This window comes from Odocoileus virginianus, chromosome 26 (assembly GCF_023699985.2).
Source record: "Odocoileus virginianus isolate 20LAN1187 ecotype Illinois chromosome 26, Ovbor_1.2, whole genome shotgun sequence".
NCBI lineage: Eukaryota > Metazoa > Chordata > Mammalia > Artiodactyla > Cervidae > Odocoileus > Odocoileus virginianus.
Genome location: NC_069699.1, coordinates 5,081,105 through 5,101,174, shown reverse-complemented (window position 1 = coordinate 5,101,174; position 20,070 = coordinate 5,081,105). Strand labels below are relative to the sequence as shown.

Sequence of the window (20,070 nt, the reverse complement as noted above, 5' to 3'; positions counted from 1 at the left end):
GACACACAATCAAGTCCAACTTGAACTATTAACTCTGGATAGCAAGTCTGCGAAAGGGACTTTTGTGACAACGGAAGTAGTAAAATGGAGATAAGGTCGCCATGATCCAAGCACATGTTCTTCCCTTTCTTTCTCGCCTGCCTCCGTGGTGGCTATGGAGCACCAAGAGTCAGAGGCTCCGTCCACACTGACTTCAATATCCAATGATGGGCTGCTCTGTCCTGGACTCCTCACATGTGTCAAAGTCAGGAAAAATAAGACAGAACATTCCAGACTGAGGAGACTGCAGAGACACAATCATTGAAGGCAACGCTAGACCAGAGAAAGGACGTTAGTGGGCCAGCTGATGGAACCCGAATACGGCAGCGAGATTAGATGCCAGAGAACTGATACACAGATCTCTTGAGAGTGAACCATACAGCAGCTGGTAAGAGAAGGGCCTTCTTGGGAAATGTGCGCTCAAGCCCTGGGGACAAATAGCACTGTGTCTCCCAACCAGTCGTTCCCCTCTTTCGCTCTCTCCGCGGGCCTCCCTGCTCCCTGAGACACAGCAAAGCTGAAATTAGGCCACTAATAACCCTGCCAAGGCCTCCAATTGTTCAAGTGAAAGGAGGAGTCGCACGTCTCTCACTTTAAATCAAAAGCTAGAAATGATTAAGCTTAGTGAGGAACACGTGTCGAAAGCCCAGGCAGATGGAAAGTTCAGTGTCTTGCACCAAAGTTAGCCAAGTTGTGAATGCTAAGGGAACATCCTTGAGGGAAACGAAAAGTGCTGCTCCAGCAAAAAAATGTAATGATAAGAAAGCAAAACAGCCTTATTGCTGATGTGGAGAAAGTTTCAGTGGCCTGGGTAGGAGACCAAACCAGCCACAGCGTTCCCTTACGCCAATACCTAATCCAGAGTCAGGCCCCTAACTCTCCTCAATTCCAGGAAGGCTGAGAGAGGTGAGGAAGCTGCAGAAGAAAATCTGAAGTTGGCAGAGGTTGGTTCATGAAATTGAAGGGAAGAAGCCGTCTCCTTAACATCAAAGTGCAAGGTGAAGCAGCAAGTGCAGATGCTGAGCTGCAGCGAGTTCTCCAGAAGAACTAGATAATTCACGAAGGTTAACCACACGATAAAATAAGTTCTCAGTGTAGACAAATACCCTTCTACTGGGAGAAGACAGCAGGCTTCCCAGGAGGCTCAGTGGTAAAGAATCCACCTGCCAATGCAGGACATGTAGGTTTGATCCCTGGGTTGGAAAGAATCCCTGGAGAAGAAAATGGCAACCCACTCCAGTATTCTTGCCATAGACAGAGGGGTCTGGCAGTCCATGGGGTGGCAAAGGTCAGACAGGACTGAGCACGCATGCAGGGAAGAAGAAGATGCTCTATAGGACTTTCATAGCTGGAGACAAAGTCAATGCCTGACTCCAAAGGACAGGCTCATCTTCTTGTTTTGGGCTACTGCAACGTTAAATGCTCATTTACCATTCCAAAAATCCTGCTGCCCTTAAGAATTATGCTAAATCTACCCTGCCTATGCTCTCAAAATGGAACAACAAGGCCTGCATGACAGCACACCTGTTTACAACATTGTTTATTGAATATTTTAAGACCTACTGCTCTGAAAAAGGATTGCTTTCAAAATCTGACCACTCATTGATAAGGCATCTGGTCATCCGAGATCTCTGATGGAGATGTACAAAGTCAATGTTGTTTTCATGCCGGCCAACACAACATTCGTTCTGCAGCTCACGGATCATTTCAACTTTCAAGTCTTATTATTTAATAAATACATTTTGTAAGGTTACATAGCTGGGCTTCCCAGGTGGCGCTAGAGGTAAAGAATCTGCCTGCCAATGCAGGAGACATAAGAGACACGGGTTTGATCCTTGGGTCAGGAAGATCCCCTGGAGGAGGGCATGGCAACCCACTCCAGTGTTCTTGCCTACAGAATCCCACAGACAGAGGAGCCTGGCAGGCTAGGTCCACAGGGTCACAGATAGTTGGACATGACTGAAGCGACTTATCACACAACACAACATTCATTCTGCAGGCCATGGATCAAGGAGTGGTTTCAACTTCCAAGTCTTACTATTTAATAAATACATTTTGTAATGCTATATAGTTGCCATAGACAGGGGTTCCTCCTATGGATCTGGGCAAAGTTAACTGAAAACCTCTGGGAAGGATCCATCATTGTCACTGCCATGAAGAAAATTCATGATTCACAGGAAGAGGTCAAGATATCAACATTAACAGGAATTTGGAAGAAGTTGAATCCAGCCCCCATAGATGACTTCAAGGGGTTTCAAGACTTCAGTAGAGGAAGTAACTGCAGATACGGCAGAAACAGAAAGAGAACTCGAATTAGAAGTAGACCCTGAAGATGGGAATGAATTGCTGCCTCTCCTGATAAAGCTCGAGTGGATGGGAAGTCACTTCTTACCGAAGAGCCAAGGAAGTGGTGTCTTGAGACAGAGTTGTGAAGTTTGTTGGTGAACATGTTGCAAAGTTTGCTGAAATAACAACAAAGGACTTAGACTATTACATAAACTAAGGTGATAAAGCAGTGGCACGGTTTGAAAGGACTGACTCCAATTTTGAAAGAAGTTCTCCACTATTTGGTCAAGTGCTGCCAAATAGCACTGTAGGCTGCAGAGAAGTCGTTCATGCAAGGAAGTGTCAATCTATGCGGCAAGCCTTGCTCTTGTCCTATTTTAAGAAATTGCCACAGTTGCCCCGACCTTCAGCAATAACCACCCTGATCAGTCAGCAGTCATCAAATATCGAGGCTAGATCCTCCAATAGCAAAAAGACAATGACACATGAAGGCTCAGATGATGGTTAGCATTTTTTTTTTAGCAATACTTTTCAATTAAGGTATGTACATTTTTTAGACATAATGCTATTGCAGAGGTAATAGACTACAATATAGTACAAATATAATTTTTACGTAGCACTGGGAAACCAAAAAATTCATATGTCTCACTTTACTGTGATACTCACTTTACTGCGGTGGTCTGGAACCAAATGTACACAACAAACTGTGATGGTAGACTTTCCGTCAGCAAGGAGACGCCCATTAGCTTTAGGGGATGCATGTTACACTGCAGGGTGTTTTTTTCAGCCACACCCAGAGGCGTGTGGGATCTTAACTTCCCAATCAGGGATCGAACTCATGCCCCACTGCATTGGAAGGCGGAGTCTTAACCACTGGACCACCAGGGACGTCCCTACACTGCAGTTTTGCTTTGATTTACAATGTTGTGTTAATTTCTCCTGTATACACTGCAGTTTGTCCTCTGCCCAAAGTGGCAGTCAGTAAACACTGCTCCATAATGATGACACTTGAGGACCCTTGTAAAACCAATGTCACATTATCAACACAAGGTCAGTGGTGCTTCTTTTTACCTTCCCCATGTCAGACTCACAACAAACACGATATATCAATAAGGCCCCCATCTCTGAAATCATTAGGTCCCTCCAAGGAGTTAAAATAGATATGGTTAAGTTATTTATACCACCATGATACTGCTCACAATTCTTTCCTGAAAGGTTACAGAAATAATTTTGGTTCCTATTGATTTTATTTTTTCATTCAGTAAATATTGATTTCTTTTCATCTCCCCTCATTTCAAATAAGAGTTGAAAACAAAAATAACAAAACTGCTTAAGTGAACAGCAAAAGGTAACATCCGAATTCGGTGCAGACTGGCCTTGCAGATCCAGGGTGTGCCCCAGGAAAGAATACTGATAAACCAGTTCTGCAGGTGGAGGGAGGCTTCGGTCAGGTTTGTGTGTCCTCAGAGCACACCACCTTAGGGCCTTGTCAGGGATCAACCAGAGATCACCCAACCAGAGGCAAAGCTTCATTCCAAAGGCTCCTGAAAAACACAGCCAGGCGCTGCTCCACTGAAAGTGAGTGAAAAGTGAAAGTGAAAGTCACTCAGTCGTGTCCAACTCTTTTCGACCCCTCTTGGACTATACAGTCCATGGAATTCTCCAGGCCAGAATACTGGACTGGGTAGCCTTTCCCTTCTCCAGGGAATCTTCCCAACCTAGGGATCGAACTCAGGTCTCCCGTATTGCAGGCGGATTCTTCACCAGCTGAGCCACCGGGGAAGCCCAAGAATACTGGAGTGGGGAGCCTGTCCCTTCCCCAGGGGATCTTCCTGACTCAGGAATCGAACCGGGGTCTCCGATGTTGCAGGGGGATTCTTTACCAACTGATCTCTCAGGGACACCTCGGCTCCACTGAGATCCCCTTTACCAGGTCAGTGTCCACACCCCAGCCACCGCAGAGGGCGCAGCTCACTCCGCCCACCTGCAACCTTCTAAAGATTTCCCTTGCACAGTGGGAGCTGTCTGGCTCAGAGGCCCCCCATCCTGAGTTTATCGACTCCCCTTCTCTGGTCTGCAGCCAATGAACAGAACCAAAGCCCAGCCCCACTGTCCCAAATGGGAGCACCTCTCTGGGGCCCCTCACTCTCCAGAGCTCCCGGCAAGATCAGGCTGGGGCTAGACTTCTCAAACCCATGGTCTAGTCCTCTCCTGCCCTGGGCTGCAGCCCTCACTCCGGCAATTTCTGCCGGCGTATTACTCAGCCGTAAGAAGGAGCAGGACTGTGCCATGTGCTGACACACGAATGAATCGAGAGCCGGTCAAACAGAGTGAAGTCAGTCAGAGAGAGAAAAACAAAGATTGCATATTAACGCATATATGTAGACTCTAAGGGGGAAAAAAGGCAGAGGTGATCTTATTTGCAAAGCAGAAACAGAGACACAGACATAGAGAACGAAGGCATGGACACCAAGGCAGGAAGGGAGAGTGGGATGGACTGGGAGACCGGGATCCACAACCCATGTACACAACAGAGAACCACTGAGGACCTCCACACAGCACAGGGGATCTACTCAGAGCTCTGTGGGGACCTAGACGGGGAGGGAGGAAAAACAGAGGGGTGTATGTACACACACAGCCAAGTCACCCTGCTATATGGCAGAAGCTAGCATAACACTGTAAAGCAGCTATACTCCAATAAAAATAAATATTATTAAATAAAAAAAAGAATCCCCATCTCGAGCTCTATTTTTAAGAAGCTTGACTTCAACACTCCCTATGATGGATTCTGGGAAATTCTAACGATGCTGATCACACAGGTCTTCTTGTTCCCCGGGCTTTTCTGGTCCCTAACATCTTAAGTCAAGTAGGAGTCTAGAGAGCTTGAACTCTGAACCCTGAACCCCAAGTAGAGCCTCTCAATGACAGTGGATGTGGAAGACCTCTGACACCCCCTGGGAGGGGATCACAGGAGATGTTTGAGAATCTGAGTTACAGAACAGACGAAAAAAATGTCCAAGGGCAGGCAACAGCTGGCGGGCCTAGGAATTCCACCTTCAGGGATTTCTCCTTCTGATAATCTTGTACACACAGAGAACTATAAGCTACCATTTTACATAGTATCTACGACAGCACTTCGACGGAACAAACGATGGGAAATAACCTAAGTGCCCATCAACAGGGGATTGCTTAAAAAACTATATGGTCAATCCATTCTCTGGGACACAACACAGCTCTTAAGGAACATGAGGAGAATGAGAACACTCTGAATGCATAAGGAACGATCCCCAAGGTGGAAAGCCGATGCAGAGATTAATATTTTTCCTCTCTGTGTGTAGCACACACTGAAACATCAACTATGAATAACTCTTGATGATATACAAGAAAACAGTTATCAGTGGGAGCCTCCAGGAAGGAAATGTGGAAACTGGAAGAGTTTATGCACTTTTAAAATCTTGATCATGTGAATGTTATCTACTCAAAAACAGGAAATGCACTTTCAATAGTTGTACGACCACAGTTACGTGAGCATCAGCATTTTCATGTTTTAGAATGGCTCTAGGAAGGGACCCTGGAGGACAGTGGGACTGCTGGGCAGTGGGGGCCATTCTTATGGCCATTCTTCTGCACAGAAGGTATCTAAACTCCCCGCACAGTCTCCTCATCTGTAAAGTGGAAATACTGTTCTAACCATTAAGAAATAGCAAAGGAGATGTGATGTCATTCCCATGGTTATGTCACATGATGGGGTGAAGGGATGCTGCAAAGGTGAGTAATTAAAGCTCCAAATCAGTTGACTCTGAGTTGATGAAAAGGATGTTATCTTCAAGTGAAAATCCCAGGGTCGAGTCTGACTCTTTGTGACCTCATGGACTGTAGTCTGCCAGCCTCCGTCCATGGGATTTTCCAGGCAAGAGTACCGGAGTGGGTTGCCATTTCCTTCTCCAGGGGATCTTCCCAACCCAGGGATTGAACCGGGGTCTACCCGCATTATAGGCAGACGCTTTACCGCCTGAGCCATCAGGGAAGATCTGAAGCCGGGTCCTAACAGTGAGTGAATTCTTGGCTTTTGAAGCATTTAGCGCAATGCCCAGAGTAAGGATTCCAAACAACAGATTGACTGCACAGGAAGTAAAAGACATGTGACCACAGTCGAGATAAAAACGTATCTAATTGTTATTGTAAAAATGGCCACTGTAAGGACTTCCTTGGTGGTCTGATGGTTAAGAATCCACCTTGCAAGGTGCAGAACATGGGTTCGATCCCTGGTCCGGGAACTAAGATCCCATATGCCACAGGGTAAGCTCAAGTGCCCCAACAGAGATCCTACAAGCCGTAACCAAGATCCAATGCAGTCAAGTAAAGTAAATATACTTTTTCAATGGCCACTGTACCTCCTACCTCCTGCACGGCTATTGACACTCCACGCCCCTGCTTTTCTGGCTAAGGAGCAGCCGTGAAAGCACCAGATCTGATGCAGGAGACACGGGTTTCTGTGGGTGTATGAGATATCTCCTGCTGCCTAACAAATTACCCCAGGTAGGTAGCTTAAACTGATATTCATTTAAAATCTCACAGTTTCCAGCAGTCGGGAGCTCTGGCTAGTCTTCTGCTCAGGGTCTCATGAGGCTGCGGTCGAGGTGGGGGCTTGGCTGGGGTTTCCTCTGAGGCTTGGAGTTCTCACCCAAGCTCATGCGCTGTTGCAACTGTGGGGTCCTATTTTCTGGCTGATTTCAGCTGAGGGCTGCTCTCAGCTTCTAGACACAACCCATAGCTGCGCCCCATGTGGCCCTCTGCTGGGCCCAGGAAGGCAGGTTAGTCCTCCGGGGTCAGCAAGAGAGTGTCTCCCTTTGGGAGAAACCCAGTATCTTTCTTAAGGACTGTCACCTGATTAAGCCAGGCTGATGGCTCAAATGGTAAACAATGAATCCACCTGCAATGCAGGGGACCCGGGTTCAATCACTGAATGGGAAAGACCCCCTGGAGAAGGGATGGCTACCCATTGCAGTGTTCTTGCCTGGAGAATCCCACAGACAGAGGAGCCTGGCGGGCTACAGTCCACGGGGTCAAAAAGAGTCAGACATGACTGAGGGACTTTCATCTGAAGATAACTTCATCTTGATCAACTCAGAATCAACTGACTTGGAGCTTTAATTACATCTGCAGCATCCCTTCCCCCTTGCACATGACATAACCAGGGGAATGACATCACATCTCCTTTGCTATTCCTTAATGCTGAGAATTTCAAATCCTGAAAGATGATGCTGTGAAAGTGCTGCACTCAATATGCCAGCAAATTTGGAAAACTCAGCAGTGGCCACAGGACTGGAAAAGGTCAGTTTTCATTCCAATCCCAAAGAAAGGCAATCCCAAAGAATGCTCAAACTACCACACAATTGCACTCATCTCACATGCTAGTAAAGTAACTCTCAAAATTCTCTAAGCCAGGCTTCAGCAATATGTGAACCGTGAACTTCCAGATGTTCAAGTTGGTTTTAGAAAAGGCAGAGGAACCAGAGATCAGATTGCCAACATCTGCTGAATCATCGAAAAAGCAAGAGAGTTCCAGAAAAACATCTATTTCTGCTTTATTGACTATGCCAGAGCCTTTGACTGTGTGGATCACAATAAACTGTGGAAAATTCTGAAAGAGATGGGAATACCAGACCACCTGACCTGCCTCTTGAGAAACCTGTATGCAGGTCAGGAAGCAACAAGTTAGAACCGTACATGGAACAACAGACTGGTTCCAAATAGGAAAAGGAGTACGTCAAGCCTGTATATTGTCACTCTGCTTGTTTAACTTACGTGCAAAATACATCATGAGAAACGCTGGGCTGGAAGAAGCACAAGCTGGAATCAATATTGCTGGGAGAAATATCAATAACCTCGTGTATGCAGATGACACCACCCTTATGGCAGAAAGTGAAGAGGAACTAAAAAGCCTCTTGATGAAAGTGAAAGAGGAGAGTGAAAAAGTTGGCTTAAAGCTCAACATTCAGAAAACTAAGATCATGGCATCTGGTCCCATCACTTCATGGCAACTAGATGGGGAAACAGTGGAAACAATGTCAGACTTTATTTTTCTGGGCTCCAAAATCACTGCAAATGATGACTGCAGCCATGAAATTAAAAGACGCTTACTTCTTGGAAGGAAAGTTATGACCAACCTAGACAGCATATTAAAAAGCAGAGACATTACATTACCAACAAAGGTCCGTCTAGTCAAGGCTATGGTTTTTCCAGTGGTCATGTATGGATGTGAGAGTTGGACTGTAAAGAAAGCTGAGCGCTGAAGAACTGATGCTTTTGAATTGTGGTGTTGGAGAAGACTCTTGAGAGTCCCTTGGACTGCAAGGAGATCCAACCAGTCCATCCTAAGGGAGATCAGTCCTGGGTGTTCATTGGAAGGACTGATGCTGAAGCTGAAACTCCAGTACTTTGGCCACCTCATGCGAAAAGTTGACTCATTGGAAAAGTCCCTGATGCTGGGAGGGGTTGGGGGCAGGAGGAGAAGGGGACAACAGATGATGAGATGGCTGGATGGCATCACCGACTCGATGGACATGAGTTTGAGTAAGCTCCGGGAGTTGGTGGTGGACACAGAGGCCTGGCGTGCTGCGATTCATGGAGTCGCAAAGAGTTGGACATGACTGAGCGACTGAATTGAACTGAATGGTGAGAAAAAGTCGAAGGTCCCGTCCACACTTCAGAGGATGGAATTGCATAGGGTTGTGACTCATGTGATGAGACATCACTTTGCCAACAAAAGTCCATCTAGTCAAAGCCATGGTTTTTCCAGTAGTCATTTATGGATGTGAGAGTTCGGCTGTAAAGAAGGCTTCGATCCCATGCTGCAGCCTATGGGGTCGCAACAAGTCAGAGACAACTGAACAACTGAACAACAAGGGACTCACAGGAGGGGTCCCCCAAGGGTGTGTCAGCCACAGAGGGGGAGCCTCGGAGCCTGCCTGCCACACACAGAGGGATAGCACACCATGGGGGGGAAGGGTTAGTCTGTGGCCACACTTAGGATCCCATTCTGGCTCCAGAAATAAAGAAAATTTTCCAACCCTGTGCAAGTGACAAAATCTGTCAGCATTCATTCAATGAAAATAAGGGAAAATAATTAACAAATAGTCGTTAAGGATTAGCCAAGGGAAACTGCATGTGAATTACCTGACATGACAAAGCAGACACTTGACCTTTAGTTCTTCTCTTGGGAGGAACTTAGGACATAACACTAGGATGATACTAATGATTTAACTTTTTTTTTTTTTTGCCACTCCACGTGACACGCAGAATCTTAGTTCTCTGACCAGGGAGCCAGGGAAGTGCTACTAATGGTTTCCTCTTAAGCCTTCCAGAGGCCCAGAGAGAAATATGTGAAATGCTTTCTAAAGTACGACACACTCTGTCTGTCCTATTCCCCAGAGAGGGATTTCCCCACTCAGACTGAGTTCATCTCTGGCAAAAGGTGAAATTGTCATCAGCATCTACTGGCACATCTCAGAGCACCTCCTTTTAACTCTGTGACTGCCTGCCCACCAAAGAGGAGCCAGGTTGGTCCTCTAACCAAATAATGGACTCGTATGTAGTTACCACAGCATCCTTTCCAGGTAAGATTTAATGACATGAGGGGACTTCCTAGGTGGCCTAGTGGTTAAGACTCTGCACTACCAAGGCAGGGGGCCTGGGTTCAATCGGTGGTCTGGGAACTAGCTAGCTCCCACATGCTGCAACTAAAGATCTTGCATGCTGCAAAGAAGATCAAAGAACCTATGTGCTACAACCAAGACCCAGTACAGCCAAATAAGTAATCAGAAAAAAATAAAAAGGTTTAAAGACCTGGGAAGCTTTTCACGGCATATTGATCATGAAAAAGAGTGACTCCGAGTTGTCCTTTCATGAATTCAAGATCTAGACTCAAACTGCCCCAAATGCAGCTTCATTATTTATGGCTTTGTGATCTGGGGCAAGTTACCAAATTTCTCTCTGTTTCCTCATCTGTAAGATGCAGATAATTATAGGAACTACCTATTCTGAGGACTGAATAAGCCCACACATGTAAAACACCTAGCCCAGTCATTGTCACCTAACAGGAACCCAATGTATGACAAATGCTATTATTATTACTATTATTATTAGCTAAGTATCACTTTCATCATATGAGAGAAGAAGTTTTAAAAAGACTTCCCTTTAAACAATACTAGCATTGTTGCCGCCTCCCTAGGCGAATAAAGAGGGGACTTCCCTGGTGGTCTGCTGGATAAGACTCCACGCTCCCAAAGCAGGTGACCCAGGTTCGATCCCTGGTGGGGGAACTAAGATCCCACATGCTGCAACTCAGCCCAAGCACCCCAACTAGAGAGCCCGCATGCCACAACAAAGACCCAGAGCCGCCAAAATAAATAATAAATTAATAAAAATTGAAAAAAAAAAAAAAAAAAAAAAAGAAAACCTAAGAGGAAGAAATGAGCAAAAAGGTATGGAGGTCATGCTCTCTTTAGTCACCCTCTCTGCACTCCAGAAGGTCCAAGTTACTCTGTGCCCAAAAGCATTTATTTAATTTCTCCTCTCCCTTTCCCTACTCCCTTCTGAACTTCCTTCACTGTCTCCACCTCTATGAATGAGAGTGATACCCGCATTACTCTGAAGTTTCACAGCAATCTCTTCTGCGGGTAATGTGTGGCAACCACTTTCGAGACAATTTCTCTCTTTCTCTATCAATGAATCTGTCCACCTATTTCTTTAAAGTATCAGTGAATCTGTCCACCTATTTCTTTAAAGGGAAAAGGCTGCCCCAGGGAAAGGAAGAGCCTTGTCACTGCCAAGAAAAACACAGACCAGGTGAAAGGCTTTTGCAGCAGGAGGTTGACTGCCGCTGGTCCAGAGGATGCGGCTGCGCTGGGAAGAGGGCCCCTTCTCCTTGCGAGCCCTCATCCCTCAGGAAGGCTAGGGGATGGAGGGCCAGCAGCCAGCGCCAGGCCCTGAGCCAGGCCACCAATGCCAGGGGGTTGCTAAGGACCCGGCAGAGGAATGCCCGGGAGTGAGCAGCGGGCAAAGAAACTTCTGAGCCAAACTGGTGACAAAGGAGGACAGCAGGAGGCAGGCGGCGGGTCACTGGAAGGCTCCCGGGCAGCAGGCCTGGGCCGGTGCCGTGGGCAGATGGCAGGGCGAGGAAACAGATGGGCGGCCAGGGGCCCCCAGGCAGGAAGCGTCAGCCTGGAGAGCAGGGGATGAGCCTGGGAGGAAGGGAGGAAAGAACTGAAATGAATGTGCTGACCCACATAGGGAGGTCTCGGAATGTTCTGGAGGGTCTCCAGGATCCACGGTGATGCCAGGGATCCTGTGAGATTGTCTGGACTCACGTGGGACCACACACAGCCCCCCAACCTCCACCCTCGTCCCTCAGCCTGGTGGACCCCTTCAGCTGCTGTTTTCATCAGGACCCTCTCCTCTGGCCAGTGGCTCCCGATCGGGGTGCAGACAGTTATTTGGGGTGCCCTGCAGGGGAATTCTTGCCAGTAGCTAGGAAATCCACATGGTCCGCAGCCAGAACAAATAAATCCTCACACCCATGAGGTGTTGTCATCCTTCCCATGTACGTAGAGGCTGTTGCCATTGCTTAAACATTGCCTTTCAAAGAATTGCATGAAAAGAAGGGCTTCTCTGGCGGGTCAGTGATTAAGACTGAACCTTCCAATGCTGAGGGGTGCGGGTTTGATCCCTGGTCGGGGAACTAAGATCCCACGTACCCCGTGGCCAAAAAACCCAAACATAAGAAACAGAAGCAACACTGTAACAAATTCCACAAAGACTTTAAAAAGGATCCACATCAAAAGTATGTGATAAAAGAGAGAGACTGCAGTGGACATTATACAGTTCTTATTTCATTCTGGACACACAGATTTCTCCAAGACCTCTTGCTTTTGAAAAGGACACGTGACTACTCTGACCAATGGTATCACCCGTGAGCCAAAGAATTAAAAAAGAGATATTTTCGTACCAGCAACCAATGACTGATGTTAATGCTAAAGAAATAAATCTTTTCTTATGAAGCTCTTAAAAAAAGAAAATAAAACCCTTACAAAGTCTTTTAGTCCACCTGTTTCTTTTCTAAACCATCAGACACCGAAAATAAGACTGTGACTTAAAATATTATTACTACCACATTTGGCTCCTGGAAATTTCTGGATGATACAGAGACAACCATTGATTTCTGGATGTTAACAATGCTAGAGAGTTGTTTAATGCCAGCACGCTCAGCAGGGCAAGACGCACTCCATCTCTCTCTCTGTGAAAGGTCATGGCCATTTATCCAAAGGAAGTATTAATGGCTTTGCACACCAAAACTTCTCTGCAGGGCGGTTCATCACTGTCTTGTTCATCCATAGGCAGAACTGGAAGCTCCTCGAGCCACAAAAACAGGGGAGGAGGCTGGTCACACAAATCACGGTGCATTTGTAACTGGCTGCAAAAACACTGTTGAAAACCTCATTGAGTGCAAACCTTAGGTGACATGAAAAAAATCACCCATTACCTGTTAAGCAAATAAAAGCACTTTACAAACTGTAGCGTGTCATCCTACTTTTCTAAAAATAAGACAAAACCAGCAAATGCAAATTGTATGTCGCCTATGAAATAGTGTAAAATTTTACTTTCAATACTAAATCCGGCGGGAGAGGGAGTGGGAGGGTCTAGTTTTTTCTCGGTTTCCCGAAGTTTCTACAATGAACAAGTATTACTTCTGTTATCGGGAATAAAGCCTATAAGTTACGTCTTATTATTTTTATTTGTTTGACCATTGATGGACAACAGTTTCTTGTTGGATTGGGACTGGGTTGGGGTGAAAGACTATATTTTGGCTAGGTCGGGTCTTAGTTGTGTCATGTGGGATCTAGTTCCCTGACAAGGGATCGAAGCCAGGCCCCCTGCATTGAGAACTTGGAGTCTTAGCTACTGGACCACCAGGGAAGTCCCAAGGGGTCAAAAACTCTTGACATGAGGTTCTTTGCTGCCCTCAACCCTCCAGCTGCCACAAAACAGGGCATGGGAATGCCGGCTGCATTTGGGAACCAAACTGGGGCTCCTCCTTCCACACAGGCCTGAGACAGAACATGAAAGGTGAGCCATTCTGGGCTATGCTTGCTCATTCTCCACTAACAGGTCTTTTCATGGCTGTATCAGAGGCTGCGATCCCCCACTGTCTAACTCCATCTGGGATGTGGGCTGTGAATACCCAAGGGAAGTTTGTACTTGCCCCACACTCTAGAAAGTCTTTAGGAAGCCAGGAAAACTCAAGAACTCTCCCCAGACTCACACACCCACTTAGTCTCCTCCTTCAATAGTATTCCTGATTAACACCTCTCTTTAGGATAGTTAAGTACTTGTCATGCCTTCAATACTTTGCTGAAATGAATGAAACACATCCTGAATATGATCCTAATCCCAAAGACAACCAAAAGACAATTTCCATGAAGTTCCAAAATGACCCCAGGGGGCTGTGCAGTCCCAGGTTGAGAACCATCGCTTCAACAGTGAATTGATACTGATATGATTACTTCCAGGATAATCTCAGAACAAGCACCGTATTCTCAGCATGCTCCAGCAGACCCTGGATGGGCTAGTACTGGCATATTTCTCCAGACTCACTCACACCATTCCCAGCCCTGTCCCCTTACCTCCAACCATCATCACTCCTCCTTCCTCTGGTCACTGAGCCCCTGTCTGTGCTCTTCCTTCTTCTGGCAATGCTGTTCCCTCATCCTCCAAATATCCCTTCCACAGAAAAGCCCTTTCTTACCTCCCTGACAGGGTAGACCTCCCAGTTAATTCCCTGCGGCAGGGGTCCCCAACCTCTAGGATAGGATGCCTGATGATCTGAGATGGAGCTGATGTAATCATAATAGAAAGTGCACAATAAATGTAATGCACTTGAATCATCCTGAACCATCTCCCGCCCTCAGTCCATGGAAAATTGTCTTCCATGAAACTGGTGCCTGGTGCCCAACAGGTTGGGGACTGTTGCTCTATGGGCCTCTTGTTCGTAACTTTTGTCCCAGTGTACAATTTTATATTTAAAACCACTTAATGTTTATTTTCCCAGTTATACTATAAAGAGGTCAGGGGCTGTTCCTGACCCCTCTTGTTCACTGGGCCTTCCACACTGTCCTAGCATACAGCAGGTGCCCTGTATTTACTGAGTAAATAAAGGAACCTTCTAGGAATTCTCTGCTGGTCCAGTAGTTAGAACTCGGTGCTCTGACTGCCGAGCGCCTGGGTTCAATCCCTGATTAGGGAACTAAGATTCCACAAGCTGCACAGCGTGACTGAAAATAAAACTTTAAAAAAAGGAAGCTTCTGGAAGACACTTAAGGTTTCCATCTTCACGGCTTTCGAAACTACATTCTGATTCTCCGTCCCTATTGGTTCTGCAAATGTCACAGTCTCTGCCGAAAGGATCTATCTTGTTAACGGCTGTATTCCACAGGCCTGGCTTCTACAGAGGTAAGAAGAAAGCAGATGCTCAATAAGAGAGATAAACCCCTTTCTAAATGTCAGGAAGAACTGCCCAACACTGGCCCTCTTCTCACCCTATCTCCTTCCTTTCTACGTACTCCCTGCCCAGAATCACCGGAATAAAGTCACTAGGAGGCCAACAGGGCATGCCCAGCCCGACACACCCACACTCAACTCAAGATTCAACTCAAATGTCACCTTAATCTTCCCTCCGTCCTTCCTTCCTTATGTGGGCAACCACAGATCTTTCAGCTCCTCAGCCAGGCAGTTTGGGGACAAGTCTGTCTTCTCAGCAAAACCACAGAATCCTTGAGGGCAAGGGCTTTGTCACAGCCATCTGTTTCCGGAGAAAAGAGGTGAACATGGCACTCACCGAAGTCTGATGAACAAACACAATGATGAGGGGTGGTGGAGCGCCAGGAAGGCCCTCTGGATGCCTGCAGGGAGGCCCGGCTCCAGCTCACACTCTGTGAGGATCCAGATGGGCCTTCCTTCCTCGAGTAGTGGATTTGGGGGGACTCCCAGAGAAGAGGAGGCGGAGATCAGCCCTACATGGTCTCTGTGTAGTAATACGACCATGAACGGCAACTTCACTCCCAGAGAGTCTGCTCAAACCAGCCTGCATCCACAGGGCAGTCCCCAGGGAAGGAAGAAGGTGTAAGAACCCCCTGGGCACTCAGAGATGCAATTCTCCAAGTCTCTGTTCTCTCTGGGACATCAGGCCATCACTGTCACCAGCAACTTGGCCCAAGGGCCAAAGCTAAGAGGCTAGTTCAGGAGCTGAATGAAGGGGAGGTTTCTCTTCTCCACTGTGTGTGTCGATTAAACTTATGGATGAAAATAGAGGCTCTGACCCCAATCTTTGTCCACCAAACTCATCATTCAGCTCCTGATACACCTTCCAAGGCTCCCATTCAACTTTCTTAAGGATGGGGAGGTAGGTAGGTCCCCTCTATTTGGCTGATCAGATCTCTCAGTCTGAATCCCCCCAAATGCCCTACTCAAAGCCAACACAGCTGCACCTGATTTATTTTGGTTAGTGGCTAAAATACTTCCACTTCCTAATTTTTAGTCCAACTAGATGCTCTTCTTTGAGAAAAGGGAACTCAGTCCCTCTTCCCTTCAGGTCTGGCCTAAGCAGGAAACCAGAGCACCCTCTACACACCCTTGGCCCCCAGAGTAACAGAGTTGTGGATGCCTGTGAGGCCCTCAGCCTGTGTCCAGGCAGGCCCGGCCTCTGGGTCTGTGGCCTTGTGTATCAGCCCCACGCCTCCCTCCTTTCAAAACTACCACTTTCTCCTCTACCATTCTCGCTGCAAACATTATCAGGAGTGGAATCAAAAAGAGCCTGGCCGAGTTTCCAAACACATCAGACGAAAGGGAAAGGCGTTTCAGGTTTAAAACTTGTGAGGAAGAAAAACTTGGGAAGACAGAGAAGAATGGGGAACAGGCCGGGGCAAGGTCTGAGCTGCTGGAGGCCCCCGCCTCTGTCCCGCCCGGCTCCCTTTCCGGAGATGCCCACTCCCCAACAAAGTACAGAGGCCTCCCCAGTGACCACTGCCGTCCAGCGGCCCCGAGAGCCGGCCCTCCCTTGGGAGTCGAGAGGCAGGGCCCGGGACAGCTGCCCCAAGGGTCCCCGCGCCTTCTGCCCCCGGGAAGGCCGGGCCGTGGACCCCGCGCTCGGGCGAAGCCGCTCGGGAGGCAGGAAGCCCAGCGGCGCGGGGTTCGCGAAGAAGACGCGGTGGCCAGAGCGCTGGACGAGGTCGGCTTCCGCGGCCTGAGCGCCGCCCCCCGGCACTCCCCACCCCCTGCGCGGGTCCAAAGCGGCGCGGTCCGAGAAGAGGAAGGAAGACGCTAGGGAACTTTGGCCGTGGTTTCCTACGGTCCCAGGCAGACCGACCCCGCGGAGCGGCTGGAGAAACTTGGGAGCCCGGAGCAGGGGCCGGGGGAGCAGGCCGGGGGGTGCGCCGAGTTCCTCGCCGGAGGAAGCCCCTTCCAACTTGACTGGGGTGACTCGCGACCCCGCCCAGGGCACGATGCTCGCGCCGCAACCGCGTCCGCTCCCCGGACCCTGCTCTCCGCGTCACCCCGCAGGACCCCGGCCCGCGCCCTGGCCTCTCTTACCATCTGCGCCACCTTCAGTATCGCCCCGTGCGTGCGGGGGTAGATGGGATCCAGCAGATTCTCCAAGGAGCTCACGCCCAGCGGCCCCGCGCCGGCTCCGGCTCCCGGGGCGCTGCCGCTGCTGCACGTGGTGCGGACGAGCCCGGCTCCGTGCGACATCGCGCGGCCCTTGCCCGCGGGCCGCCTCCGGCGGCGGAGGCCAGGGGCCAGTACCAGAGGGGCGGGGCCTTCGTGGGCGGGGCCTCTGTGGTGAGGGGCGGGGCCTTGGTGGGCGGGGCGCAAAAGCCCCGGGCCCGCGCGGGCGACGCCCACCCACCCACAGGCCGGGGCGCAGCTGAAAGGTGACTGCAGCCTCCGCCCTCGGGGAGGCGCGGAAGTTGGACTGGAGTGGGGCGAGGGAAACGGATGCCCCCAGTGTTAGTCTTTCCGAGGTGGGCGAGGCCGGGCACAGCTGGTCTGAGCCTCCTGGGATCTGGTGTGGGCGCGGCTGCGGATGTGTGCTAAGGGCCCTTGAAGTATAAACTACACTCACTGAAATGCCCAAACCTTCCGTGTTCAGCTCCATTAATTGTTCTGTATGAGTATACATCTGTGTAATCACCGCCCACGGGGGAAAAGTTCCATCGCTCTTTTCCCACTTCCTGTCGCTACAGATTCGTTTTGCTGCTTTTTCGTTTGTCCACTTTTTTGGTGGACAGAAGCTCTCATTTCTCTGGGGGGGGGGGGGTGACTATCACTGGGTTTGCTGGGTCACAAAGTGTGCATAGGTTTATCTCTAGAAGAAGCTGTCAAGCAGCTAAACAAGAGAGATTCTGTTTCCCGCGTTCTGGGTTATTTTTCAAATGAGCAAGCAGATCACACCAAAGGAGATAGTCATCAAACTTATTATACCACCAAATGTTTCCACACAACACAAAAACCTACCTCCTGAGGTCACTGGATGCCTGTGCTATCCTGTCAACAGAGAACTGTCAATTTGGCAAAGTCTTGATAATTTTTTTTTTCTGGTCGGACCATGTGGTATTTGGAATCTTAGTTCCCCAACTAAGATCCCAGGCCCCCTACGGTGGGAGCATGGCATCTTAACCACAGGACCACTGGAGAAGTCCTTTGATAATTCTAGAATGTAGGGATACTCATGAAATCTCTGCTTTGACAAGTTTGCCAGGTGTTTCTATATGAACGCTCAAGTCTGAGAACCAGTCATTGCCAAAGCTGGAGCATTTGGGGACTCATGACGCCACGTTCTCTACTTCTGTGTACATTAGAAAATTTTCATGACCAAAAAAAGAAACTGCCTCCAATATCTGTTTTCTGTTTAGACAACAGTCATAGTGCCTGGTACTTGCATTTCATTCTCTAAAACAAAGGTAATTGCATCTCAGGGCTGCTGTGACAATGTGACAGCCATGCAGGTGCTCTGTGACAGCTCCAGATGCCACAGGCATGAAGTTGATATCGCATGCCATTTTCTGTATAGTTTCACATCTTCACTTCTGTGCTTTTCCAAGGGTTCACAACACACTGTGGAGATGACAAGAGGTCTTTGTTGCTGTGAAGGCTTCAGGGAAGCAGAAAAAAATCAGCCCTGGATTATGCTTCCTTCTAGGGGCCACCAATCTTCTAAATCAGTGATTTTCAATATGTGTTCCCAGTATCACCTGGGAACTTGTGAGAAATGCAAATCTGACTGCTTCCCCCCTCCATCTGCCCAGACCTGCTGAATCAGAACTTCCGGGTATGAGGCTCAGTAACCTGTGTTCTGGCAAGGTCAGCCCTCAACCTCCTACGTGATTCAGATGCATTTCAGAGTTTGAGAACCACTGTCTTTTCCAAGTCCAGTGGAGCTGAGACTGGGCTGGGTTTCTCTGACTGCCCCTGGCCCACGTGCCACCCAGCCTAGATCACTGGTGGTGGCCCACTCTGTGTTAATCACTTTATCATGATCACTTAAAAGCTTGAGTGAGAGGGGTTACCCTGGTGGTTCAGGGACTAAAACTCCATGCTCCCAATACAGGGGACCTGGGGTTCGATCCCTGGTCAGGGAACTAGATCCCGCATGCCGCAACAGAGCTGGTGCAGCCAAATAATTTTTTTTTCTTTTTTAAAAAGCTGGAGCGAGAGGCTTGGCAGCACAAGAGCCATGTGCTGGCCTGGAGTGTAAGAGGCTCCAGACCAGACCTGTGGCCAAGTACATGGAGATGTCCTCTTGGTGCCAAGGGCTGCCCCCTGGGGAGCAAGCTTAGGTGGGTGCACTCACAAGATTGAGGGGGCCCACTAACTAGGCTACAGTCCATGGGGTCGCAAAGAGTCAGACACACCTGAGCAGAGCACAGCCATGCAGCCCAAGAATAACTGTGACTATCAAACAGGTCAGATCAATTTCACTGTTGTATTAAATTAAAATTAAGTCTGAACAGAAATGCTCACTTTGTATTTTTTTTTCCCCCAGGAAAAACAAAGAAATTAAAAATCACCACATGATCCTTTACAATTAAGCTCTGAGTTACACAATTTCCTGTTAGAAACTCCTCACAAAGAGTTTTTTGTGGCAGCGTTGATTTTTTTAGTGTGTATATAGCTTATTTTTCCTCATTCTATATATTTATTTATTTTTTTCATTCTATATATTTAAAGAGACAGCAGCTTAACAACTGATTTTCAATTTCGTAATCAACCTACCAACCACAGTTCAAGCACAGCTTAAAAAATGTGTTAAAAATACAAGTGTTAGTCGCTCAGTCGTGTCCAACTCTTTGCGACCCCATGGACTGTAGCCTACCAGGCTCCTTGGTCCATCGGATTTTCCAGGCAAGTGTACTGGAGTGGGTTGCCATTTCCTTCTCCAGGGGATCTTCCTGACCCAGAGAAATACAAAGTTAAATCATCAATGATGGTGCTAGCCAATTCTGATTTTGAATAAATTTGGGTTGTACTGCATTCATTTATAAAATTTCATTCAATGATTTATTGACCCATCATTCTCCTACTGTTAGGGTTTTAGGCTAATTTTTTTTTTTTCCTATTATACATAAGACCAGGATTAGCATCTTTAGGCAAGAATCTTAAGACTGCTAAGAGAAGGATCCTCAGATCAAA

At 48.0% G+C, this 20,070-nt stretch overlaps 1 protein-coding gene across 1 annotated transcript in view; it reads right to left on the bottom strand.

The window, feature by feature from the left end:
- CMTM7 (CKLF like MARVEL transmembrane domain containing 7) overlaps positions 1-17,194 on the bottom strand; it is a 45,384-nt gene extending 28,190 nt beyond the window's left edge. The window contains exon 1 of the mRNA XM_020892124.2: positions 16,972-17,194. Within this exon, the coding sequence (XP_020747783.1) occupies positions 16,972-17,130 (159 nt within the window). The 5' untranslated portion in view covers positions 17,131-17,194. The remainder of the gene's footprint in view (positions 1-16,971) is intronic.
- Between the last annotated feature and the right edge of the window lie 2,876 nt (positions 17,195-20,070).